The following is a 27,300-nucleotide window of genomic DNA, read 5'->3' as shown; positions in this document are numbered from 1 at the left end:
GAAAGATATCATTTATCAAATTAAAGGAGCAAGTCAATAATTACGTTAAAGCACCTTTTAGTTGGTTTGCTTGTGGATTGAACTATTTTGACGGGAATGTTGGTGAACCATGATATTTTATAACATTATGTGCTTTTACTTGTAACACTTGTGTGGCTAATGTATTGACAACGAGTTTCTTTTCTTTTATTTTTTATTTTTTCTTAATAATAATATGCCAACCAATAAACTACTCGGACAGTGATTCTTGAGATAAGTACAAAAAAAAGAGTTCAATCATTATGTATTTAATGTGTAAAGGTACTACTGTATTGTTATATATTTTTTTTTCTTCACTGTTTTTGCAAAGGCGAATTTCTTATATATTTAACTTTTGTGTCGAAATTGCCAACTTACTTTTTATAGTGAATTTTAAATATTAAAAAATGATTTATTTTTATATTTTTTAATTTAAATATTAACTTTTATTTTTTTTAATAAATTAGATAAATATATATAAATACCGTAACATACACCCTTTGCAAAATTGTAAAAACTAAAAATAAAATATAGTTAGGGTTTCTCAAACTATTCTTATTGTTTTAGGTTTCCCATGTCATATTGGTAGTTTGATTGGGGAAGTGAGACTAAATCACTAACTACGGGATGACCTATAATGCTGAAGTCAGCTACATGACATCACGTTTAGTTTGTCCCTTTTTCTTTGAGGAGATTTTTTTTTTTTTTTGTGTCTAAGTCTAAGGAGATTTTTTTATCTATTCACACTAGAGATAGAAAAAGGCTACTTGTATTTGATCTAGTATGGTCCGTTATAAAATTGGGAGAGATTCATGTTTTTATAAAAGTTTTATTATGTTAATAGATTAGGTCTAAGTTCATTAATTAATTTTATTGAGCTGTCTGGACCTTTTAATACATAATTATATATATAAATAATTTTTTATTATTAACAAAATTATGAGATATTTTAAATTTATTATATTTAATTATAAATAGTTTTATATATTTTAAATACTTTAAAATTTAAAAATTCTTATAAATATTAAATATGACATTTTACATATAAATATGTTTATTAAAAAAAATTTAAATAATATTTTTATTTTTGTGAAAAAAAATTAACAGGCCTTTTAATAGGCTTCAGGTCAGAAGAAGTAACATGTCATATTTAGTATTTTAAAAAAAACCTAGAGTAGGTTGCAGGCCAAACCCATGCCAATCAATTACATAACAGGTCAGGCCTATTAAAAATAAAGTCTGATCTGACCTGACCTATTTTCACCTTAATTAACACCTAACAAATTTCATAAAAAATTTTAATTTTAGAGGAAATAGTGATGATGGAAGAAACTTTTTAACAGTTATATTGTGCGAGATATGTTAGAAACTTTTTATTGGGCTAATAATTATTCTTAGAAAATTATTAGAATGATTTAAGTTTTTAATATGTTTTTTTGTAATTTTTTTTTGTATAGCATCTATATTTGGACAGAAATTAATCCATTCTAAATCTGAATTTTATTTAACGATTTATCGTTGAGATGCTAATTAATAGATCACTGCATATATCTTTTATTTAAAATTTAGATGTTTCAGTTTATATATATAGACAATCTCAAACATAAATTTGGATTTATTTATACATAAATTTTATAAAATTAAAATTAAGTTGGATTAATTTAGTAATTAACTCATTATTCTGTTTAAGTAAATGTTAAAAATTTAAATTCTGTCTTATACATACAACAATTTATTAATACAAATTTTTTAAATGAATCTCAGGTTCATGATGAATTAATCATTGAGTTATCATGATAAATACCGTAAAATAAATCTTATAAAATTAAAATGTTATTACGTTCCATACATTATATAATGTCATTGACTCTCAAATTAAATGACAAAAATAATTAGGAAATTAAATTTGTTTTCACTAGACAATAGGTTTTTGTGTTTGAATTTGATAAAGAAAAAGAAAAAGGGATGTATCACTTTATTTAGGCCCCTCTCATTATTCTATCATTATTTTATTAGATTATAATAAGAGATATACTACTTATACGATAATTTCATATTGATAGGTTGTTATAAGTGAATTAATATATAGTAAATAATTCTAAAAAATGATGTGAAATGGTAATTTCAATTTTTAATTGATAATATCAAAATGTGAATTTTTTGTGATACATTTTCTAAATAAGATCAAGAAAATTTATGTGACAAGTAAAAAGTTATCATCTATTATTATTTATTAATTATAATTATATCTTAATTTTATTTGTTTGTGCGCATGTTTTAAACACATATTTTTAAAGTTTAACTTTCTATTTTGAATTTAAAATAATTGATTACCATTATTATTTCTTTTTGTTCAGATGAAAATAACTATATTATTAGTAAACCACCGTTACGTGTTATAAATTTATAATGTTATAGTCACCAAAAAAAACTTATAATGTTATGTTTAATGTTAATTCCTTTGAATCCTTTTTAAAATAATAAACATTCCAGTAAATATTTTTTTGGTCTCTCATCATATATAATCAAAAGATAAAATGATTTTTTATAATTTGAAAATTCCTAATCGATTTTCAATCATTTAAGTAATTATTTAATTGATCTTTAATTATTTAAATAATTAGTCTAAACAATTTATGTAAATAATGACCTATTAATATAGTAGAAAATAGAAACTATTTAAACTAATTACTTATATAATTAAAGATCTGTCACGACCTAAAATGAATCATGATCGATGTTCAGAAAAATAATCCCCAAGCAAGTCTAACCAACTCAAATATAAGTTGAATAAAAAATTACAAATATTTTAAACAAGTTTACAATGTCTAAAATGAATAATTACATATTTTTAACAAACAAAAAATAAAATAAACATAGGTGAATCCTGCTTGTGACATATAGAGCAGATGACGTCTAAGAACTCAACGACGAATAGATACCCATTGCAGATTATTACTCTTGAATAGAAAGACTCACATAATCAAATATTTATTCCTGAAAAATATTTTTAGAAAAACGCGAAGTGAAGCGATCCAGGAGAAGAGAATCACGACGACGTGGCTTGACGCTGGCTGAGGAGAATAGTTCTCGGTGACGGCAGTGCTGGTCGCTGGCTGCTGCTGCTGGCGGTCTGGGAGAAAGAGAGCGGCTATGGTTTCGTGTGGAGATCAGAGACAGAGAAAGAGGGGCTGGGTGGTGACTGAGTTAATGGGTTGTGCGTGTGTGCGAGAGAGAAGGGAGGGGGTTATATATATATATGTTTATTTTTTTAACTAAAAACCGGTAAAAACCCGTCCAGTTCGAGCGATTCACTGGTTAATCGCCGGTTTGACCGATTTTTTCACCAATTTTTTACCAGACGATTTTTCACTTCAACCAAACTGACTAAGGGACCGATTTTCGGTTAATCCAGTTGAACCGGCCGGTCCGATTTGATTTTTAGAACATTAGTCTTACCAAAAGAAATAAGATGATGGAGCATCAACAGCTCCGGTGACCCCCCACCGGCAAAGACAGAACAGGCATAAGCAAAGCTGAGCTAAGGCAAACTTGCAGAGTTTCCAACAGCGGCTTCCGACGACATCAGCACTGTTCCCGGTGACCAGAGGCGCGTTGGCACAGCCTGTAGCAACAATGGAGGCGTACCAACTCCCCCTCCTTGCGAGACTCTCCTCTCTCTGACCATTGCCTTTCTCTCTCCTCAGCGAGCTCCTCTCTCTCTCTCTTCGAAGCCCTATAACCGCAGCGATGACGGCGACGACGAAGCTCCTCTTCCAGTGGCAGCAACAAGGCGTGGCTTCGACGAGATGTGATTCCCTCCCTCTGTTCTGTGTCGTGTCTTTCTCTTTCACATGCGGTGGCTTTTTGTAGCGGCGATGGAGTCCTCGACGGCAGTGAAAGCTCCGGCTGCGGCAGGGACGGTCTCCAAGGGCGACGGCGGGACAGCACCACCTCATGCTTCTTCCTTTCTCCTCCCATTTTCTTTTTCGAGCTCCTTCTGCCTCTCTCTTCTTGATCCACGACGACGACGGCTCCCAATCCCGCCGGCACCGTCCCTTCCTCCCTTCTCTTCTTCTTTTCGATCCTCACTCTCTATGCTTCTCCTGTGTGTGTATGTGTGTAACGTGTGAGGTGAGAGTTGAGAGTGTGAGTAAATTTTGAAATTAGGGTTAGATTTGGAGAAAAGAATAATAAGAATATTGTAAAAATTTTACAAAATCGGATAAAGATTTATAAATTATAAAAAATTGTTTTATTTTTTGAATAAATAATTGGTAAAAAAAAATCTACTAACATTTTATTATGTTATAAACCCTTTGTAACATTTGGACCCACTAAATAAGTAGACACGTTTGAAAATATTGAGGTACAGTTTTGAACATATATTGTAGATATGATGATGATATTGCCGTGTATAAACCTGCTAGTTAGGAGTTAGGACCACAGAAGATGGAAGGTGGAGCCCCATGTGGGGTTTGAATCTCAATCACCGAATTAACTTTGGTTAGCAGCAAAACGCTGCACTATACTGCTTTTGTAAAAGAAGAAACACAAACCACCGATTCCGATCCCATTTATTTTCAGTAATTGACAACGCTCTTACTATTTTCAGAATAAACTTGGTAGTTTTTTCTGTGTTTTCATGCTATTCTGATTACTGATTTGACTGATAAAAATTAATTCATCACAGATTTGAGTTTTATTTAAAAAATTTTTATTAGTCAAAAATAAATTTATTATGGATTTGAATTTTATTTAAAAATTTGTTATTAGTTATAAATTATTTTATGTACAAAACAAAATTTGAATCTCAACACTTTTTTAAGCTGATAAGTGAACTGACAATCGAATCAAGCTAAATTGATTCATTATCTAGTTGGTATTACTACAACAATATGGATTATTTTTTAGGGTTATATATGTAAAAAAAGAATTAAAATTTGTCAAAAAAAAATTTTGACATTATTTTAACTATGAAAATATGTTAATAAAAATTTTGTCAAAAATAGTATTTTTAACATATAAGTAATTATGAAAAAAGTTTAAATCTTATTTTAATAAATATTAACTGTCAAAAATAATTTGTTAAAAAAATTTGAGAATATATTTTCTGTGATACTTATTAACTGTCAAAAATACTATTTATTGTGATACTTATTGACCATAAAATATTCTCAACAGAAATTTTTAACAAATAATAAGATGAGATCTTGAAACTGAAGAATAAATTAAGATTTTGAAGATAAAGAATGAGTAGTATGATCCCAAACTGAGAGCAGTGTGATGTCAAAATTGACAGAGCCCAAAGAAGAAGAGAAATAGTGGAGTAAATTGAAAACAAATGAGTGTCAAAATTGAGAAGTAATTTTCTACTGTCAAATTATTCATCAAAAAACATAGAAAATTTGACATTTATGATATTTGTCAAAAATATATATTAATTTTGACATTTAATTATAGTATTAAAAACTTAAAATAGCTCTTTTTTCTTGTAGTAATTGTATGTGATTAATTTACTAATTTATTTAAGTGCTGGAAATTCGATTTTCGTTTTATACTTGTAATAATTTATTGATGAACAAATTTTTAAATAGAGTTTAAAATTATGATTAATTTATTTTTAATTTGTCGAATTAAAAATACTGTAAAAAATAAAAAATTATTATTATTGATAGATTAATATATAGTTAAAATTATCTCAAATTATATGTGCATTAATGAGTAAGATTACAGAAATAATACAATTTATTTTGTTTTAGTTAACAGTTAGACAATAATATTTAAAAATATTAATTAAAAATAAAGTATTAGACTATTAGATTAAGAATATTATACTACTGACTACAAAAGTTGGCTAATATAAATTAAGTGGTTAAGCTTTTCTCTTTATACAAGAAACAAGAAACTAACGTCTAAGAAGTCAACATTTATTTATTATTATAAAATTTAATTTTAAGAATTATAATTTAAAATTTAGAACGAATAAAAAATTAAAAATAGAGTAATTTGAGTAAAAAATACGGACTCACTAGTTAAACTACAAAATAATTTACGCCATACGACATTACGTCACAAAAGATTAATTAAACTCATCATAAGACATTTTTACTGTATGTTAATCTTGTAAAGTGATTATATAAGTAAGGTAGCTAGCATTTCCCTTTTGAATTTCAATTTGAAGTTGAAATGATTATGAAGCAGTGAGGGACTTAGAGAGTTAGAGGTGCCTACAAAACATTGATTGATTGATGGAGAAGAAGCACCACCCTGGTGGTTCTACTTGCTCCACCAGAACTGAGAGAAAGTTCATTGAGAGAGAAAGAAGAAGCCAAATGAAGGCACTCTATTCCAACCTCAATTCTCTTCTCCCTCCTCAAACCTCAAGGGTATGTATATGCTTTCATCATTTATTTATTTATTTATTTTTTTACGAAAGATAGGAGACTCGAACCCGCAATCTCTTAATTGAGTATGGAGAGCCTATACCATTTGAGTTATTACTTATTGGCCTTTCATCATTTATTTTGAGTTAACTATATATATATTAATATATATAATAAATATTTTTGGCAGGAGGGAATTTCTTCACTGCCGGATCAGCTAGAGGAAGCCACAAACTACATAAAGAAGTTACAGGTGAAGCTGGAGAAAATGAAGGAAAAGAAGAACACATTATTAGGAACAATTCATCAAATACCAAATAATAGATCTCCACAAATTGAGATCCAACAAATGGGATTCACCTTAATGGTTGTTCTCATAACTGCCTTGGATTCTCATTATTTCATGTTCATTGAGGCCATTCGTGTTCTTCATGAAGAAGGTGCAGATGTTGTTAGCGCCAGTTACAAGGTTGTTCAACATGCTGTTTTCCATACAATGCACTGCCAGGTAAAAAACAATAAATTCTGATGGTTCTATAGTATTTTTTAAATACTATGTATACTTAAAAAAATCAATTTTTAAATTTATATCTGTATTTTTTTTTGTAAATTTTTAGTTTGTATTTTATATTTTAACATAATGTTTTATATTTGTAATTGATTTGGTGAATTTTTTTATAAGTAGTATAGTTAAAAAAATACGAGACTCAGAATAATTTCTAAAGAGGAAGTATATGGAGCTAATACATGTGCTGTGTTGTACAATATATATAATGGGGTTAATTTCAAATTAATATTAAAGTATCGGATGTTTATTTAAAGCTGTTCACATATACTTATTTTAGAATAGTAAAGATGTATTTGTATGATTAGTTTCAAGTATTTTAAATTGCACGTTCGATTCAGTAGGATATCAGATGTTTATTATCCTTGGTACCTGAATAGTATTGGTGTATCGTGTTTGATAAATTAATAATATTTTATTCTGAATGTTCATTTTTTAACTCATATTAAGCCAAATAAATAGTTCATTATACACATTGTACAAATACTCCATACGGGATTCATTTCTAAAAGATTAGTCTCTATTGGTGATGCGCAGGTAGGGGAGTATGGCAATGGAGCTGCTGCAAGGATATCAGAGAGACTGAAGAAGTTTGTGAATGATTCTACCTATTGTCCTTTTTAGTAATTTCATGGCAATCTAGCTAGTTAGCGAGTTTTGAATGTTCTGATTTTGGTAATGTTTGTTTGTTGGATAAAACGAAAAGATGACCCGTTATTAATTTAAGCCACACATATGTATGTGATGAGATTGGTCAATTAATTGCCTACATAAATATATAAAGCTTGGTGTTTTATATACTAATAGTCTTAATATATAGTTATTAGGGCATGCTTTCTTGCTTCGTTCGTGATTCAATTATGGACAAGATTCATGAATTGCTGTGTTTTTCAATGTTTTTCTTCTGTTCCCTAAATTAGTTATGGTTATTTCCCAGCCAATTATAATGGTGTTCTTTGATTGTATTGGAAGCTGGAATATGTACTGTAGAGGTTGTTATATTTGACTTTTTGCTGCTATATTATTACTTCAAAAACTAAACTTGTGATTATTTCTTGAAAATGCTTTTAGAATAATATATATAAAATTTGGACAAATATTTCTATGCTCCTTGGTATAATTAAATGATGATATTCTAAGATATACTTTTGGTAATTAATAAGTATCAGCCAAATGATATGTATTATATTGACTGATGATCACTGCATTTGTCCGAATGCATGCAAGATAACCTCCATACCAAGTAGTGGACATACAAAAGAACCCAAATAATAGTTACGATATGGTTTGTTATAAAAAAAATTACCAATAATTTATTATCTAATACTATGTAATCAATCATTTTTATAAAAAGAGAGAATATACTTAATTAGTTGATATTTTTTATCAACTACAGAATTATTGATCATGTAATATTTGATATATTTGTTATTTTAACGAATTCCATATTTTTTTATATATATTTAATAAAATGAAAATAATTTAATTTATTAGTAATTGTTGTGTTAGAGATATAATTATTAATATTGTCTTCTCCGTTTATCAGTTTAAGTTTTTGGAATGAGTAGTTTTATAACATACTGATATGAGACCCCTATATCTGAAAAGTTTAAAATTTATCTTTGGTGAACCCAAAAATAAAAAATAGCATACAACAAATAAATTTATTTAAAAAAATATCTATGCAAAAATCAAATATTTATTATTAACTGTATCAATTTTAAAATTTAAATTTTAAATAAAAGATTATTTAAAAGATATTTTTTAACATATCTCATTTATACACGAGATAAGTAATCATTGCAAAATAAAATTTATGAGTATTTTTTTATCTTCAGTTTAAATTAAGATAAGAAACGAAATATAAAGATTAGAAATATCTAAAAAAATAAAAAAGATAGTATTTATTTTATTTATTTATAGGTAAATGTGAGAAGTAACCGAGTGAAATAGGTTAATTATTAAAAAAATAAGAAAACACATAATATTATTCAAATCAAAATTAAACCACATTAAATATGATATGATCCGCCAAAATTAAATTAGAACAAATCTAATAAATTATTTTAGTATAATATATCATGATAGTATTATCTCATTATCTGAAATCAGTACCCCCCAAAAAAATTCATCTCAAATTAATTGTTGATGTTTGGGTCGGAGTTTCTTATAATATTCTGTAACTGTTTGGGTCCATTAGAAGCAGAGAGAGCCCAGGCCCAAGAGATTATAACAAAATTGGCAACCCTGAATCCTAATCTAGGGTTTTGGTAGTCAGATTCTGCTGCCATAGCAACACACTGAAGAACCACTCTTCTCCGGAGATTGAATCCTTGATTCCACCAATGGTTGGAGCTTTCGAAGTCGGCCCCGTCCCATTCAACCCGGACGGCTGGGGCCCTCCGGAATCCGCCGCTGCAGCCGCCGCCACTACCAACAGCAACCTGCCACTGAACGTACCATTCGCTCCCTTCTCTCGCTCTGACAAGCTTGGCCGGATTGCCGACTGGACCCGCAACTTCAACAACCCCTCCCGCCCTAAGAACCCGGCCGATTCCGTATTCGACTTCTCCAACGACGATTCCTTCCCTGCCTCCGCTGATGACGACTCCTCCTTCCGCCTCGTTGACGGTAAGCCCCCTCCAAGGCCCAAATTCGGCCCAAAGTGGCGCTTCCAGCAGCAGCGCCAGCTCCCCCAGCGCCGGGACGAGGAAGTCGAGGCCCGAAAGCGCGAGGCCGAGAAGGAACGTGCCCGCCGCGATCGCCTCTACCACCTCAACCGCTCAAACGCCAACGCCAACCGCCGCGAAGCCGCCGTGTTCAAATCGTCCGTCGATATCCAACCGGAATGGAACATGCATGACCAGATCCCCTTCTCCACCTTCTCAAAGCTCTCGTTCTCCGTCCCTGACCCCGAAGATCTCCTCCTATGCGGTGCTCTTGAGTACTACGACCGCACCTATGACCGCATCACACCGAAGAACGAGCGCCGCCTGGAGCGATTCAAGAATCGCAACTTCTTCAAAGTCACCACCACTGATGATCCCGTTATTCGCAGGCTCGCCAACGAGGACAAGGCGACGGTTTTTGCAACCGACACTATCCTCTCCACACTCATGTGCGCCCCTAGGTCGGTTTATTCATGGGACATCGTTGTGCAGCGCGTTGGGAACAAGTTGTTCTTCGATAAACGTGATGGCTCCCAGCTTGATTTGCTCTCTGTTCATGAAACTTCCCAAGAGCCTCTTCCCGAGGCTAAGGATGATATCAACTCTGCACATTCGTTGAGTGTTGAAGCTGCTTATATTAACCAGAATTTCTCTCAACAGGTTCTTGTTAGGGACGGAAACAAGGTGAGTTTTGATGAACCTAATCCTTTTGCTAACGAGGGCGAGGAAGTTGCTTCTGTGGCCTATAGGTATAGGAGGTGGAAGCTCGATAATGATATGTATCTCGTGGCGAGATGTGAGGTGCATAGTGTTCTTGAGCTGAATAAGAACAAGTCTTTCCTTACTTTGAATGCTTTGAATGAGTTTGATCCCAAGTATTCCGGTGTCGATTGGAGGCAGAAGTTGGAGACTCAAAGGGGAGCTGTGTTGGCCACTGAGCTCAAGAACAATGCTAATAAGTTGGCTAAATGGACTGCGCAGGCGCTGTTGGCCGGCGCCGATATGATGAAGCTGGGATATGTGTCTAGAATCCATCCCCGTGACCATTTCAATCATGTGATTTTGGCTGTGGTTGGGTACAAGCCTAGGGACTTTGCGGCGCAAATCAATTTGAACACGTCTAATATGTGGGGAATTGTTAAGTCTATTGTGGACTTGTGCATGAAGCTCAATGAGGGTAAGTATGTTCTTGTGAAGGACCCGTCTAAGCCGCAGGTTAGGATCTATGAGGTCCCGCCTGATGCATTTGAAAACGACTATGTGGAGGAGCCACTTCCTGAGGAGGAACAAGTTCAACCTCCAGCAGAGGGTGCTGATGGTGTAGATACAAATGTTACTGCAAACGAGGCTGAGGCTAAGGAGATAGATGATCAAGCTTAGAAGGTAATTGAATGAACTCAGGTTCATGCTCTGATTTGTTTCGTGCTCTGTTCATGTTTTTTTTCATTTGGGAAACTGTTTGCGTTTTTCAATGCTTTGTGACTCTATTGCGAGGATTGGCCCCTTATAGTTGCTTAGTTTGAGTGAATGAACAAATAGATTGATAATTTGGAAAAAGCTGGTGATGCCTATTTTAAGTATGTGAGATTATGACTTTATGGTAGTAGAATTTATGTGAACATTCTTATAATCCGTGGTAGATGTCTTTTAGGCTTCTCTATATATGCATATCCTATTCTTTCAGGCTTCTCTATCAATACTTGTGTAACTAAGATAAAATTAAGCTTTTCAACGCCTGTGGTGCACCACTTCAATGCCTTTGCTTTGTTTACCAACCTTTTCCCATAAAAAGGGCAGCCTGGTACCTAAGCATCATGCGTTAACACATGGTATGGAGAAGGGCTGTACCCAATAAATAAAATATTCAAGTGGACACCGTTTATTTGTAAAACCTGTGTTGCGCTTGGGACGAATGATTTCTGATTTACATGGGTTTAAGTTTTATATGAGGTTATTTAATCCTGGTATGTCAAATATCATCTTCATTTACGTGAAAGCACTTGATTGAGGACAACAACTAGATTTTTATGCTGATAATGCCTTGAAATTAAACTTTGTATTATGAATTTAACTCTTGTAGTATATTCATTGTTTGGGCATTGGTCACTTTTTTGTTCTATCTTGTGTTTGGACATACAATGAGTATTTATAAGTGACCTATGCGAACATTAATGCCGTTTGATGTACACAAGTCACGATCAGAACCTAATTTTTGCTAATTGTAATATTTGATTGTGTTTTCACTTTTCAGAGGTTAACGGCTCTTCAACTAGGAGCACTGGAGTGGTTCTGCGCTTTCAATTGTTTTCTATTTTCTTTTTCACCTTTCCAAGTGCCGGTTTAGAGTTTATTTTTCCCTCTATGTCCTTTACCAGTGCCCAATTGGGTGGCAGGTTTTTGCTGTTACGGATACGGTCTATGGAACCAAAATTCATAGAGCATGAGATGTTTATTTATATTTATGTTATGTTTTGACATTTATATGGTTGTACCTTGTGTATTACTTCGGCTTTGTTATTCACCCCCTCCTTTCTTTACTAAACAAAAACTTAGATGTTCAGGTAAACAATAACAACTCATTTTGGAATTATTCGGTGGTCTCCAATTATTTTCACAACTTTGGTGAAATGACTTGAATTTACATGTTAATCCCAGAAATACACTTTCTAGGATTTGTGAAATGCATCAAATTTAGGTGGTAATAGAACAAAATGCCACACGAAACAAATTAAACGGTGATTTCATTATTAAAAATTTGGGGTTCGACTTCGACCACATAATCATTGGTGATTGATGATCTAAAGTGCCGGCAAAGACAATTAGGCAACTCAAATTGTAATTTATATGTCAAAATGCAATTTGAACCACTCAATCATCGATGATTGATGATCCAAACCACTATTGTATTTGTTATTAATCAATAATTATCTAACAAATGCCAATTAGAACCACGTAGAGTCTTCGATCAATTAGTGTATCACGTATAAAATTTGGCAATTAAGAATTGTGAATACTGAACAGGGGTTAACTCATTGTTAAATAAAATCTCAAGTTCAATTAGGAATCAGCTATATTTCTTTATTGGGCCATTCTGTGGAATTTCACTCTTTTTGGGGATATATTTAAATTTTTGGGCCAAAGCCACACAGTATATGGATGGCAACCCAAAAGATGATGTCCCAGGTGTTGGTGTCAACCGGACTCGCAAGTTTGGGTTGAAAACGAAACCGGGGAATGAGAGGAGAGGGCTTCGCTGCGTGATGAGAAGCTGGAAGGGGCGGGAGCTGTCACGGCGAGGATGAACACGATCGGGTGATAAGAGGAAGATGGCTACCGCATCCATTGATGAGGGAAACGCAGTTTTTTCCCCGGGTCGGGTTGGGGACTTGGAGCTTATGTATTGGGTCTGGGCCAGGTATTGGGCCGGGTCCATGACCAAAAAAGAGAAACACCCAAGTTTCCTTCTCTTGCTCGAATTGAAATTGGAATTTAGCCATTCCCATTTGATTGCTTCTTCTTCCCCAGAAATTATTCCAGTTCGAAATCCCAATTTCTTTCTTTGACTATGGAACCTGGAAGATTTGATCCAACTTACTCCTCAGAGTTATTGAAGTACTTTCCCTTCAACCTGCGCCGTGCTTCTTTTTTTCTTCAATTTTTTTTTTTTTGGAAACCTAGTTTGATTCTGATTTTTATGTTGAAATAGGCATATGGATAAGCAGAATGAGATCCTTATGGAAGCCTACAGATCAATGCTCCATGAATCGCAAAAACTTCAGGTTCTTTGCTTGGCACTACCCCTGAATTTTCCTGTCTCTAATTTAATTTGTGCTTTTTTACTATTTTAGCTATTCTCTTTGAAATAGAAATTACATTCTTCATTTAGATAGTCCTAGTTTGATGCATTTTTCAATAACAAATGTGATGTTTGTAAGAGAGAAAATACTTTCTGGTTTATATTGGGACTGTGATACTGATTTCTGGTGGCATGTATCAATGAATTTCCGAATAATGATTTACTTTTTGTGTGACATGTTTATATTAATTCATCGACATTAATTCATCACTAAGTTATGGAGTTCTAATTAATAGGTCGAAGAAGAAATGCTTATGCACAAGCTCTATGAAGTTATGTCAGCTCATGGTCTAACTAAAAAGGTATCTTGATCACTCATCTCATCTCATCTCTTTTACAGTTTAGGTTTAGGGTTTGATCATTTGAATCCCATAAGGACCTAACTTTGATTCTCACCGCTTCCAAAAAAACCATTTTAATAGATTATCTATAAGTACATAAAACACTTGTATTTCTGTAATGCTCTAATTCTGGTAGGATGATTGGTGTCATATCTATCTAAATCTTTTAATATCAAGAAATAAATCCTGCATAGTTGTTTTGTTTGGATGGACACAGCTTTATTCTTTTTTTTTTTTCCGATTACTGAGTTTGTCCAAAAGATTTAATTAGTAATTGTACATTTTTCAATGGATAATCTCACTAAAAGATACATTTTTCTGTTTTATTTGTGTCCCATAAAATGAATGAACATGAATTAACATACAGATTATAGTAGTTGTAATCTAGAATTTCCCCTCCTGTTTCATTGGAGGTGCATTCCATATGTATTATATATTTAGCTTCAAATATGTTTTATTTATTTATGTATTCTTGTGTGTAGAGTGATGCCAATTCCAATGCTGCTGATAATGTTGGAGCTTTAACTGAAACTAACAATAACGAAGCTGTTACACACCCCAGCAGTATAGAAACTCGAGGGCAACAAAGGGAAGTCACTCCTTTTCGATACACTTATAGGAGGAGATAACAGAAAATAACAGAATGAGTGAGAGAAGCTGGTAGAATTGTGGAGAGAATTGGATTTATTCATTCTCTTACTTCAATATATATTTCACTGGTCTGGAGAATCTCATACTAAAATCTCCTGCACTAGTAACTTCGTTAGCTTCACACTTGAATTACAAGCAACAATTAAGTGAACATAAGTGGAAGATGAATATGGATTGTATTGAAGAAAAATGCAGCAACAAAATGCAATAACAGCACCCTATTTCCCTTTCGAGTCTCGGAATGTGACTCTTTGAGCATCAACTAATTCTTCTGACCCCATTCTCTCACTCCCCTTGTAATATATTTTCCAGTACTCTAACTAACTGTACGGTCCCCTCACTCAGTGTTCTGACTGTTCTCTACTCTACTCTCACTCTATTTTCTCATATAGTAGTCCCTCACCCAAAATGGGGCTTTTCTCATCCTCCTACTAGTTGTTAGCTTGGTTTCGGGTCAGGTTGGTCAGTTGCATCAGCCTTCTTTCTTTCTACTTCTAGTTCTAATTCATCTTTAGCTCAATTCTTCTATCCTTTGTACAGGAGATCTTATAGAAGCTCATGACAAACAGTGAGGACATAGTTTAGATTCATTCACTCATAAATTTGGAACAAATTAGTTGTAGGGGAAATGAAATAGATCTTTCTTTACTCTATATCCTTTGTTTTGTTTTGTGTTTTTTTTCACAGCTTACTCTTTGTAAATGAATGCATTTTCTTGGCAGTGCAAAAGTTATGAAAAAATTTTCACTACAATGTGCAGGACAAAATGATCTTTGCCTTTTTAGCTATAGATCGATGAAACTATGATACTACTCTTAGCTTGATGATGTTGAAATTGCACTCAGTTTCGAGTTTGTTAATTAAATAGATTATTTGTTTCAATTTGTGTGAGGGTAAAGATGTCCTTATATGTTAATAAAACTATAAAAGATATTACATCATTTTACATCATAGGTTGTAAAGGAGATTAAGCACGTGGCACAGGCAAATAGAATTCTGTCAATACCAGTCTGTGTTATGTTGATCAAATCAAATTTCCACACTCTTTACTAATAGAATTTCAATGCCTCTAGAGATGCAAGACTTATCATCCCAAGATGCAAAGTAAAGGCTTGGAGTTGAGTTAGAGCATGTAATAATCAATATATACGAGATATAGCGTAGGCAAATAATAATGTGTGAAATTCTATATCAGTACAAAGCATTCAAATATTTCTTCCCCTGTCCCCCAAAACAATAAATAATGTAAGAAAGGTAGCAAATCACCATGCTGGATGATGAGCCCAAAGGACTTAAGCTATGAAATTTATTGCTAACAATATTCGGCCAACTACTATAAAATTTATAATACACATTTTTCACATATGTGAGTGGTAAATCATATAGATTTTAATGTCATATTAACAATTAAATTAATTTTTAATTTATTCCCAAAAATTAACTCACCAAATGAAAAATATCTCAAATTTTCTAAAAATCATATTTTTAAAAGATGCGTCACTTATAATACACCACAAAGTCAAAGATGATTTTAAAAAATCAAGTACAGCTAGATTTTATACATGACTTCATATTGCTTAAAGTGGAAATAGCAGTTTATAACAGTAGTAGTAATATGAACCGACCTTGTGCAGAAATGAAAGAGCTTTTCGTTTTCATGGTGCAAGCTTGTCAATTCAATGGAAATTTGGAATCAAAATTGTTTCAAACGTGTTGAGTGGTTGCATGCATCTGGCACTATCCTATACATAAATGGACTCTTTTTTTATTAAAAAAAAAAGAAGAAGAAAAGATTACAGCACTTCAATTAATATACTCTGGTATGCTTGTTGCACTTATAGATTTTATTGTGGTCCCTTCTTTTTCCAATATCCTACTATTTTTACAGCATTTTCGGTATTGTTTTATCCCCTGGCTTGTATAAATTAAAATGGGAATGGAATTGGATTCTGCAATCACTTTTGCTTTTTCTCCTACTCTTGTTTGGTAGCTTAGGATCCTGGAATTGGGAATTACTTCCTTAAGTATAAACTTCAAAGTGGGCATCAATAGGCTCTGACTTGTGAAAAAGCAAGAGTATGTGTTTCATAAGATTGTTCTCTCTTTTCTCTAATGTCCTTATTATTAATCATTTTTTTCAACTTCAGTTACACGTAATCCTTTCCTATAGTCAAATCATTTTTTTAATCATTGATATACATTATTGCACGGAAAAAAATTAAAAAAACTATTCATTCCTTCCTTAAAAATTAAAATTGCATGTGAAAAAGATACTGAAATTAACAGTCTGAATTATGTTTTATGTAAAATATACTGAATTGAGAGTTATATATAATTATCATGTTTGATTTAAGATATTAAATTATTAATTTTCAGAAATTACAGTCTCTTTATCTTCACTTTTTAGAAGTATTAAAGAGATTAACATTTTAATTTTATTTTTGGAGTACCAAGTGTAATACTCAATTTTAGTTCTTTAATCTCAATTCTAGTCTCTAAAAATAAACACTACCTAATTGAACAACTCCAAATTCATCAAAAATAACATTTTTTTAAGGACTCGTATCTTATTATTGTTTTTAAATAACATTGTCTTGTGCTACTCATGCAATTTGACCCATTAATACATGTAATCCTGTATGAGATTGTAATTAGGAGTTATTAACGTTTTAACATGTAAAGACAAATTATAACTACCTCCACTAGAAGAGTCTTAACATGGAAGGATAAACTAAAAGTCTAAAACATTTGTACAACATGCATATTCTTTATGAATCTTAATTTAGAAACATAATAAATTTTTATACCAATTAACCACTACTTTGATGTCTACCAAACAAAACTAGATATCACAGGGTTTACAATATTTAGTAAGATTAAATCCCTAAGAATCTGTAACTGGCATGTACCAAATAAATTTATAGTAGATAGAAACACCACCTATACGTAAATTTTTTTTGCATGACCCTGTGGGACATAGATTGGAAGTAGCTATAAGAGTAATGTAGTGGTTTGTTCTAAAAATTATTAATGAGGTTTGTTCATAGGAATAGGATACACCAAAAATGTAACACAGGAGTTGTTAGCATTAATCAAATATGTGTGTGTTAGGCTGTTAGCTATTTCTATATATAAAAGTAAGATGTTTATAAATAGTTAAATACTCATTTTTTTTCTTAAAGGTTAAAAAAAAGTAAGAGTTTGGATATTATAGTATGAACTATTTCTAAGTTCAACCAAAAAGTCTTTAGGCAATCTCAACTTATTTTTTTAATCTTAAATTTTAAAATTTTCAAAAATAAAAGTTAACAAAATAATTTTATAATAAAAAATTAATTAATATTAATTATTTAAAAGTTAACGTCTATATTTTTTTTCTAAAGACTTACAAATAATCAAGTAAGTGCTATACAAAATACAAAATAAAATTAAGGCCCAATTTGGATAAACGATTTAAATAAGCTCTTTCAGAAAAAAAGCTTAAAGGATAAGGATTTTTATTAATAGCAGCTTATAAATAAGTTATTTTGTGTTTTGATTTTTAGTTATAAAAGTACTTATTTTAAAGTTATAGCGTTTGGATAAATAACTCAAAAAACACATTTTTTCATAAAAAATGAATATTAAAACAACGATAATAACAAATACTTTTCAATATTGAATGTTGATTTTCTATAACTTAATCACTAAAATTACCATTGTTTGGGCAATTAATTCTTTATAATAGCACAATAATAATAGCAGCTATATAAAAATAAAATCACATGAAAAAAAATAAAATTAAAACTGAGATTTTATACCACACACAATGTTAAATACAAATTTAATAATAAAAATAGAGTGGTAAAACGATAAAAAAAACAAAAAGAAATATATGCAATAGGTGATTCAGATCGAACATTGTTTTAAAATGGTGGTGGAGGGTCAATATTTTCAATAGATAAATCATTACGTGAAAATGATGGCAGATGAGTGAAAATGATGATGGAGAGTCAATGGTAATGGGAGCCAAAATTTTCAATATTTTTTTACAAAGTCAAGAATAAAAGTATTTTTTTGTTTTGAGGTGATTTTTTTTTACGGAAATAATAGAATAACTTCTCAAAGAGGAAAAGTCATATATTTCTATTTTTTCAAAAGTTTTGAATTAACTTTTCAAAAAATTAAAAATTTTATTTTTAAATAGTACCAAACATGTATACAATAACTTTTCATAATTCAAAAATCAGATAAAGTAGCTTCTGCTAGTTTTCAAACGGATTCTAAATTTTTAAAGAATTACTTTACAAGTCCTTTTTTTCCTATGTAACTCAAACCATCCAATGTTTCAAAATCTTAAAAGTAATTCATATGTCTAAATTTATTTACTAATACTTAAGAGAATATTTAGAAAAGAATTGAATTAGAAAGAAAAATGAGTGTAGGTAGAGATAAGGTTAGTAGAGGTTAGTGAGGGTGTGAGAGAGTCAATGGCAAATATTAAACACATTTTGACGCTTTCTGTGTATGACTGCATCAAACCCCACATCTTTCTATTGCCATTACCATATCCCCACTCACGTGTTTCTCTAAAATTCCAAATTTCACCAATTGAACCTTACCATTTCAGACTTCTCACCCTTCTCTTCTTTCTCTTCACACCGCGCTTTAGGCGCGTGCTCTTTCATCTTCAATCATTTATATGCCTCTGCTACTTTCTAAAGGTTATTATTCTACATAAAAAGTATGGAAAATATTAAAATAATCCTAGTTAGAAGAATACTAAAAATAATTATCAGTATAAAAAATATATTAAAATATAAAATATATATTTAAAATAATTTAAATTATATATGTATAGTAATTATTTTTAATAATTAATTTTAATATATATAATATTTTTTATATTAAAAATCTTAACATTTCTAATTATTTTTTAAATTTTTAAATTTTTATATTTTTAAAAATAATATATTTGATTTTTTATATTTTTAAATATTAAAAAAATAAGTAAAAAGATGAATTATAATTTTTAATAATTAATATACTATTAATATTTTAAGGACTTTAATTAAGGCACTTGATATAATTTTTGTAGAAAATTTAAATAATTAAAATTTCAATGTATCTAAAATATATTTATTAAAATTTTTTAGTAAAGGTAATCTAAATCAATACCCAAAAATGTTTGGTAGAAAAATATTTAAAAAAATTTTGAGTAATAAATAAATAAAAAACTGAAGTTCTTTATTCTTTTTATATTGATATCAACGAGTAAAACTCAATCTATATTGATTCATTTTTTATTCTGATAATTAATTTAGTCAAAATTTTAATTAAATATTTCGTTGAAGGAAGAAATAAATGGTTTTAATTTGATGGTCAATGATATAATCTAACGGTAAGAAGCATTATTAGTAAATGTCGTAATTGATCTCAGTTTTGACGGTCAAAGATAATCTAACGCGGTTGAAAAGCAAAGATACATGTACCAAAAAAAAAAAAAAAAAAAAAACAAAAGATGTTTGTGTCCTTATGTGTTGCAGTTCAGTGAATTCAAACATTTTTAATAATATGACAATGCAGTTCAGTGAATTCATGTATATTGTTTGCAGTGTAAACGAGATAAGACACGTCAGATGTCACGTGTATATCTCGTTTATACTGTAAACGAGATAAGTTCTGTTCGCACCTATAAGTAGAAATCGTTTACAGTGGTCTTCCGGACCCCATTTTGATTTAGTCAACCTCTTTCTCTCCTCTTTAACCCTTTCCGACCCTATTTTAGACTAATACAGTAATGACGCGGCAGGCGGAGAATGACGGAAAAATTAACCGGCTGAACGAGACGTCGCATTACGTCGGGGCGGCCGACTTCGAGGTTAGTAGTGTTCTGTTTGTGTAATCTAAGTATATGACCATTGTTAGAGAAATCCTGAAGTGACAAGAACGTAGTTAAATGGTTTATAGATAGGTATATATCTAGGTGGAATTTAGAACTCTATTTGCTTGTGCAAAGTTGTTATGACTTAGTTATTGGTTTGAAATTCTATTTTTCTTGTGCTAGGTTGTTAGTAGTTATAACGTCATAATTAGGATTTGCTTAATAACATATGTAATTTAGATGAATGTGTAGGCTAGAAACATGGAAGTATGTTCTTAACTAGAAGTAGCCATAGGTTAGATAGAAATATTTGCTTAACGTCTAATGTGTTGTGTATCATGTTAAACTGATCTAATTACTAAACCAAAAAAAAGAGTAAGAATTAAGTAAAACAAAAATTTATAATAATCTCTTTATAAGGTTGAATCATTTTTTTTATTCTTCTCGCCTTTTACTGTCTCGACGAGTGAGTCATACCCTTCCTCCGCTCGATGCTATCGTCCCGTATCTGGTTGAGGCTGGATTCGGTGACATGGTGCCCCTTAGGGACTTCACTTTTAACAATTTCCTTATTTCGGCACGTGTGGAGCGATGACGTCCGGAGACGCACACGTTTCATCTCCCTTGGGGTGAGGTCACTATCACCCTGCAAGACGTGGCGTACCACCTAGGTCTACGCGCACACGGTAACCCCGTTGGGGGTGTTTCCGTGACTTCGGTAGGTGGTACGGTATGGAGACGTGGGATATAGTGGAGTAGCTGCTTGGTGCCAGGCATTCGATGGCGGCACAGCAGGCTGCGCAGAAGAAGGAGTCCTTCACGCTCAAGCTTGTGTGGCTGTGGGATCGTGTCCGCCAGATGCCCCCGACAGACAATCTGGAGACCCTCTGACAGTACTCCAGGTGCTATATTATGTTACTTATCGGAAGGTATCTGATGACTGACAAGTCCAACAACATGGTGCACATACGTTGGCTACTGTTTCTCCGGGACTTTGGAGAGTGTAGGACGCTTTCCTGGGGCTCGGCTGTGCTGGCCTGGACGTACCAGTCACTTTGTTCGGCGGCACAGTGGGGCATCAGGGACATCGCCGGTTGCACTCCACTTTTGATGAGCTGGATCTATCAGAAATTTTCTCAATAGTGTCCACTAGATAGAGGAATCTACCAGTATCCACTGGCTGCGAGGTAAAAAATGTATATTTATGTATTTACTTTGAATGTTGTTCTCAACTCATTTAGAATGTTACTTATGATACTGTATATACTTTATTGGGATGTGTCAAGTTGGTTGGATTGCAGCAGTAGAATAGGAATCAACATGAAGCCAAAATCCTGCATTGGAGGTTTCGATTGACCGGTTATGATTCGAAGAGATAAGTCATGAAATAAAATATATTACGCATTTGTTAGTGCATGCGCCGTTTTATATTATATCCTTGATATATATATATATATATATATATATATATATATATATATATATATATATATATATATATATATATATATATATATCATTTACTTGCAGCTGATGTGTCATATATCGTTTATAATGTAAACGAGATATATAAAATGTCATATCATTTACACTGTAAACGAGATAAGATCGAAAAATTTAAATCACTAAATATTTTTTAAATTATTTACTTCGATAATTATTACATTTATTTTATTTATATAAATAAAAAATCCAAAAAAAGTTGATAATAAGTTTTAAATTTTATCTTATTCCATATTTGCATAAAAAAATGCATATTTTTATTTTACAAATATTCATTTTCCATCTTAACGGTAGTATATATAGCTGTCATGAAAATATCATTGGCAAAAATTTGTTTTAGAAATAATTTTATATTTATGGAAAAATTATTAATAAAAAATTGCAGTCAAAGCTAGAATCTTAATAAGGCTTAATTATATTAACAAAAATATTTGATAAATAATAAAAAATCAATCTAAATCAGTCTAATTTTATCTTATATTATATTTATTAATTATTTTTAAAATAAATATATAATTTTAAATATTATATACATAAAATTATAAATATTAAATTAAATAAAATAACTTTAAATTATTATTTTTTTAACATTATTATTATATTAACTAATAAATCAAATAATAATGTATCATGAAAACCTCATATCTTATTAAATCCCTCAAATTTTTTTAATATACATCGGAATATAAAGTCTAAAAAAAATAGACATTAAACTTCATACCTTATTAAATCCCCCAAATAGACATTACAAAAAAAAAAAGGAAATCAAACAAATCCAAATCCAGAGTTGGATTTTAATATAAATATATTTCCCTAAGTGTGTCTATTTCAGTATTTCCATTACATATGCGTATATATATAAATATATATATATACTTTATATTCATAATTAATTGTCATTTTGACAAAATCTAATATATAATTTAAACTAATATTGCCATGCATAAATTAGGAGTAAACACTCAATTCGGTCCTCGTCCATTTTCACGAAGGACAAAGCGATCCCTGTCCAAAAAAAAGGGACACTTCGACCCTCAACCTTTTTATTATGGAACAATACGGTCCATCTGTTAAAAAATTTATTAAATAATAATAAAAATTAATTTTGTGGGAGTTTTAAACCTCCACAAACTATTAATAATTTTGTTTTTAAAAAATTCCTTCATCAATGGTGGTTAAATAAAGAAAAACCATTGATAAAAATGATGCCACAAAATAAAAGTAATTATAGTATAATACCTTTTAAAGAAAAAAAATAACATGGAATAAGAAATAAAAGAAGAAAACTTTAATGTTGATAATATTGGTATTGGTGATGATGACGGTAGAAGAGATAATGATGATGATAAAATATGGTTACACAATAAAAATAATAGAAGTAAGAGTGATAATAATGAGGATGAAAAAGATAATGGTAGTAGTGATAGTAATTGGTTATATTGTTGAAAAGATTTTTGTGGGGGTTTAAAACCCCCACAAAATACAAATAAAACCCTCCACAAAACTAATTTTTATTATTATTTAATGAATTTTTTAACAGAAGGACCGTATTGTCCCAAAATAAAAAGATCGAGAGTCGAAGTGTCCCTTTTTTTGGACAGGGATCGCTTTGTCCTTCGTGAAAATGGACAAGGACCGGATACCTCAATTGTTATATTGGAATCACCTGCCAACATGCGCGTAGGTTAACTTGCTGAAGCCTGAAGCTAAAGGAGACTAACGTTAGATTCTTATTAGTTTAATCCAACACTGAAAAATTATTGCCTTTGCTAGAATTGTATAAGTAAACGCCTTTTTTTTTTTTTTTTTTACGAAAGAATTTGGTATGTCAATTGTATCATTAAACTAAAAATCTAATAATGTTTTACTAAAATACGTCAAATTATTAATATACTAAAATGTAAAGGACATGAATATTTTAGAGGAGGAGGGAGTAATATGTAATTATGTATGTAACTATATAGTTGAGTGGGATACACAGCTTAGAGTGCGCGTAGGGATGGATTAGAATATGGCATATGCAGAATGAAGAAGAGTGAGAAAAGACTTTAATGTCCCTCAGCAAATACAAAACCAAAGTAACCAAAGTCTCACCTCCATCTCTCTCTACTCTTACTAAAGTCCCCTCCACTTCCTCCTCTCTCTCTCTCTTCCGTTGTTATTATTTTCTCTCTCTAGAAATCAGTGTGTGTGAGAGAAAGAGAGAAATAGAGAGAGAGAGAGAGAGTCACCAATGGAGTCCACCATGTCCCCAAGGTACCAAGACAACAACCACAAAGCACCATTTACAACCGCCGCAAGCAGCAGCAGCTGCAGCAGCAATGGGCTACTACTGTCACCTCAGGCTCAAAAGCCCATCACGAGATCCGAACCCGCAAACCCGTACCCGACAACATTCGTTCAGGCAGACACGTCTTCCTTCAAGCAGGTGGTCCAAATGCTGACGGGCTCATCAGAGACAGCCAAGCAGGCTTCGAAGCCCGCAAGCCCACACCACCACAACCACAGCATCCCGCCCATAAAGCCCAACGCTAACAAGAAGCAACAGCAGCAGTCAGGCTTCAAGCTCTACGAGCGAAGGAACTCCCTAAAGAACCTCAACATCAACCCTTTGATGCCCGTTTTCTCACAAATCGGGTCGGGTTTCTCGCCCCGAAAACCCGAAATCCTTTCCCCTAGCATCCTTGATTTTCCCGCTCTTGTCCTCAGCCCCGTGACCCCACTTATACCCGACCCGTTCGACCGATCCGCCCCCTCTCAACAACAAACCGGGTTCAGCAGCTCCCCCGGTTTGGATTCGGAGGCTGAAGACAAAGCCATAAAGGAGAAAGGGTTCTTCCTGCACCCTTCACCTGCTTCCACTCCTCGGGATTCTGAACCTCGCTTGCTCCCTCTCTTCCCAACAACTTCTCCTAGAGCTTCTCCTTCAGGTTCTTCTTCTGCTTCTGCTTCTGCTGCTGCATCTTGAGTTATATTCTTCTTCTTTTGTTAATTTAATTTCAATTTGGATTTTGTGGAAGATTCTTATATGTAATATTGGCATTCATGATCATGATGAGGGGGAGAAATAGCGATGAATTTGTAACGGGTTTATGGAGAGAGAATGGAAGAATCTTGCTTCAATTGTATGTAGAATCGTCGTGTTTCCTCTTTTTTTTTTGGAATTTAATTTTATTACTACTTCGGTTCTCTGTTTTTCTCTAGTAGTTTGAGCTTATAGATTAGAAAAGCTTCAAGTAATTTGAGAATGTGAATCTGAATTTTACTACTTTTGACGGCTTAGATTTGGTCAATTATGTGGGGGTATTTGGATGATTTTTTTTAAAAAAATTATTCAGATGATTTTATCGTCAAAATGATGCAGTGTCAGAAAGGCAGCATTGAATGCCGAAATTGAATTATGTGATCCCAATTGAGTTGCTTGGGGTTGAGGGCATTCATGGTTGATTGGTTGGTGTGGCACTATAATATTACATTACAGTAATAAGGTGTTAGGAACTGAGAAGAAACCTGGCATGTGAAAGGAACCCCCTCAAAATAAAATAAAATAAATAAAAGAAGGAAAGAGTGTTGGGGTTTGAGGATCAAATTGCAAAAGCAGCTTTGGGGCTAGCTGTCAAACAAAGAGTAGAAGAATGGGCAAGGAATCTTGACCCTTTTTGTTGGCTTTCTGTGTCAGGGAAGGATGCCATTGATGATCCATGTGTTTATCACCTCGTGTATTAATTCTAAGCATTAACCATCCATTTTTATTAAAAAAAAAAAAAACTACTTTGTGCTTTTTGTCCCAAACAACCACATGCATTGATCTAAGCATGTCTGCAAAATGGATTTATGGTGGGATAAAAAGAAAGTCCACCCTTGTTGAGTAATTGCTGTTAACTATTAAGTTTGATTCTTAACTTGTTAGGTGGTAGGCCAATTCTTGTTAATGAAAACTTTAGATTATGTAATGTGATAGTTCATCTGCTCTGCACATGTACTTTGAAAAAAAATTGTGCAGTAATGTGATAAGGAGAAGTCAGACTAAGCTTGAGCCATTCATGGTGTGAACAAGAAAATCACAATCCATATCCATTAAAGTATAAGTATTTTTTTCTTTTTCTTTTCTTATTTCTGTTTTGTTTTGTTCTTTTCCTCCTTATGGTAGGGACCCTTGGTTTCTTTTGAGTCAGGGTCTTGAATATAAAGCTTTGAACAGCCGTAAAAAGCAATCATGCAAAGGTAGTCCTTCTTTCTTCAATTCAATTATAAAAGGGATTTGCTAACTAGTACATTCAAAAAAGAGTTTTTTTTTTAAATAAACAAGTAAAAATTTTTTAAGCCTTTAATATTTTTTTTTCATGTATTTTAAAAGAGTATTTGATAGGATATTTTATTTTTTCTTTTTGACTGAAGGGAGACCAAAACTGTAGTGAATGGGGACATGAGAAAATGAAGGGAAGAGGGGGAAGTGGGACTTGTGATGATGAAAGGTAAAGAAAAGATGGGGAGGGAAGAAAGCAAAGGAAGGAATGGGTTTTGTTTTGTGTGTTGGATGATTGTTTGTTCCTTTGTTTGTTTGTGTGGTGTTACATTATTTTTGTGGACTTTGCAACTCATGGTTGGTGGTGCATTTATTGGTAATTTGAAACTTGACATGTGCACTGCTATGAAAATCCCCTGTTGCCTTTGCTGACCCATTTTCATTTATCAATGTCACCTTCTATTATTTTCCTTCGCTTTCATGTTTTCTGAAAATTATAAAACATTTCACATGTGGCATCTTTTGATTTGATGTCCTATCCATTCAAGTCTTTGTGATGAGGAAACTTCAACCATGACATCTTTGACCATGTCTTCGCTACCTTCAACTTGGTAGAACCCACACCGCTTCCACAAACTTAGCCTTATATTTATTTATTTTACTCACATAATTTAGATTAATTCACTTTCTCATTTCTATGTATCAATCAAGTCAATTAATCATTTCAAGTGGAAAAAGGGGGTTAGGAGATACTTTTACCTTTTTTAGTAATACTCCACAAAACGTTAAAATTGTACGTAGAGCACATAATTTCTGGGGCTTAAGCTTAGATTAGTTGGGTTCCAATAAATTTTAGTTATTGATTATTTAGAACAAAAAAAAGAATGAGTCAACCAAGCTAAGTTGGTCTAGTAGTTAGTTTATCAATTTATTTAAAATAAGTGTTGAGAGGTCAAATTAATTCTTAAAAGATACCATAAAAAAAAGAACACATGTTAAATATATAAATTAAAAGAAATTATTAAAAATTTTACATTTATTAAGTAAAAATATTTAATATTTTTTATTAATAATAAGCTTATTATATATTTTGAGAGTTCATGTTAGCTAAACTCTTTTAATAATCAGTACTTAAAGTTACTTGAGCAGAAAAATTATCGTAGCGAATTAGTCCTTAAAAGATATATAGCGAATTAGTCCTT

At 32.0% G+C, this 27,300-nt stretch overlaps 4 protein-coding genes across 6 annotated transcripts; all 4 read left to right on the top strand.

The window, feature by feature from the left end:
• The first annotated feature begins 5,939 nt into the window (after window positions 1-5,939).
• Window positions 5,940-7,769, top strand: LOC112714580 (transcription factor bHLH162). Its single transcript, XM_025766199.3, has 3 exons — window positions 5,940-6,407; window positions 6,595-6,912; window positions 7,507-7,769. Exons 1-3 carry the CDS (start codon window positions 6,270-6,272, stop codon window positions 7,591-7,593), a joined length of 543 nt encoding a protein of 180 aa, XP_025621984.1. The 5' UTR covers window positions 5,940-6,269; the 3' UTR covers window positions 7,594-7,769.
• Window positions 7,770-8,939: 1,170 nt separating this feature from the next.
• On the top strand, window positions 8,940-12,119 carry LOC112714579 (eukaryotic translation initiation factor 3 subunit D). Its single transcript, XM_025766198.3, has 2 exons — window positions 8,940-11,021; window positions 11,890-12,119. Exon 1 carries the CDS (start codon window positions 9,315-9,317, stop codon window positions 11,016-11,018), a length of 1,704 nt encoding a protein of 567 aa, XP_025621983.1. The 5' UTR covers window positions 8,940-9,314; the 3' UTR covers window positions 11,019-11,021; window positions 11,890-12,119.
• A 534-nt stretch (window positions 12,120-12,653) lies between these two features.
• On the top strand, window positions 12,654-15,139 carry LOC112714578 (uncharacterized). Its single transcript, XM_025766197.3, has 4 exons — window positions 12,654-13,250; window positions 13,345-13,417; window positions 13,731-13,796; window positions 14,318-15,139. Exons 1-4 carry the CDS (start codon window positions 13,204-13,206, stop codon window positions 14,462-14,464), a joined length of 333 nt encoding a protein of 110 aa, XP_025621982.1. The 5' UTR covers window positions 12,654-13,203; the 3' UTR covers window positions 14,465-15,139.
• Window positions 15,140-23,795: 8,656 nt separating this feature from the next.
• On the top strand, window positions 23,796-26,572 carry LOC112714576 (VQ motif-containing protein 4). Of its 3 annotated transcripts, none has more exons than XM_029289530.2 (3): window positions 23,796-24,782; window positions 26,003-26,076; window positions 26,251-26,572. In XM_029289530.2, exons 1-2 carry the CDS (start codon window positions 24,086-24,088, stop codon window positions 26,020-26,022), a joined length of 717 nt encoding a protein of 238 aa, XP_029145363.1. In that variant the 5' UTR covers window positions 23,796-24,085; the 3' UTR covers window positions 26,023-26,076; window positions 26,251-26,572. The 3 variants fall into 3 exon arrangements, with proteins under 3 accessions (XP_029145363.1, XP_072061761.1, XP_025621981.2); XM_072205660.1 differs by having other exon boundaries at window positions 25,217-26,076; XM_025766196.3 differs by lacking the exon at window positions 26,003-26,076.
• The last annotated feature ends 728 nt before the right edge of the window (window positions 26,573-27,300 follow it).

The sequence above is a fragment of the Arachis hypogaea genome, chromosome 10 (genome assembly GCF_003086295.3).
Source record: "Arachis hypogaea cultivar Tifrunner chromosome 10, arahy.Tifrunner.gnm2.J5K5, whole genome shotgun sequence".
Classification (NCBI taxonomy): domain Eukaryota; kingdom Viridiplantae; phylum Streptophyta; class Magnoliopsida; order Fabales; family Fabaceae; genus Arachis; species Arachis hypogaea.
Note: the sequence above shows the minus strand (reverse complement) of the source record. Positions and strands in the feature narration are given on the sequence as shown.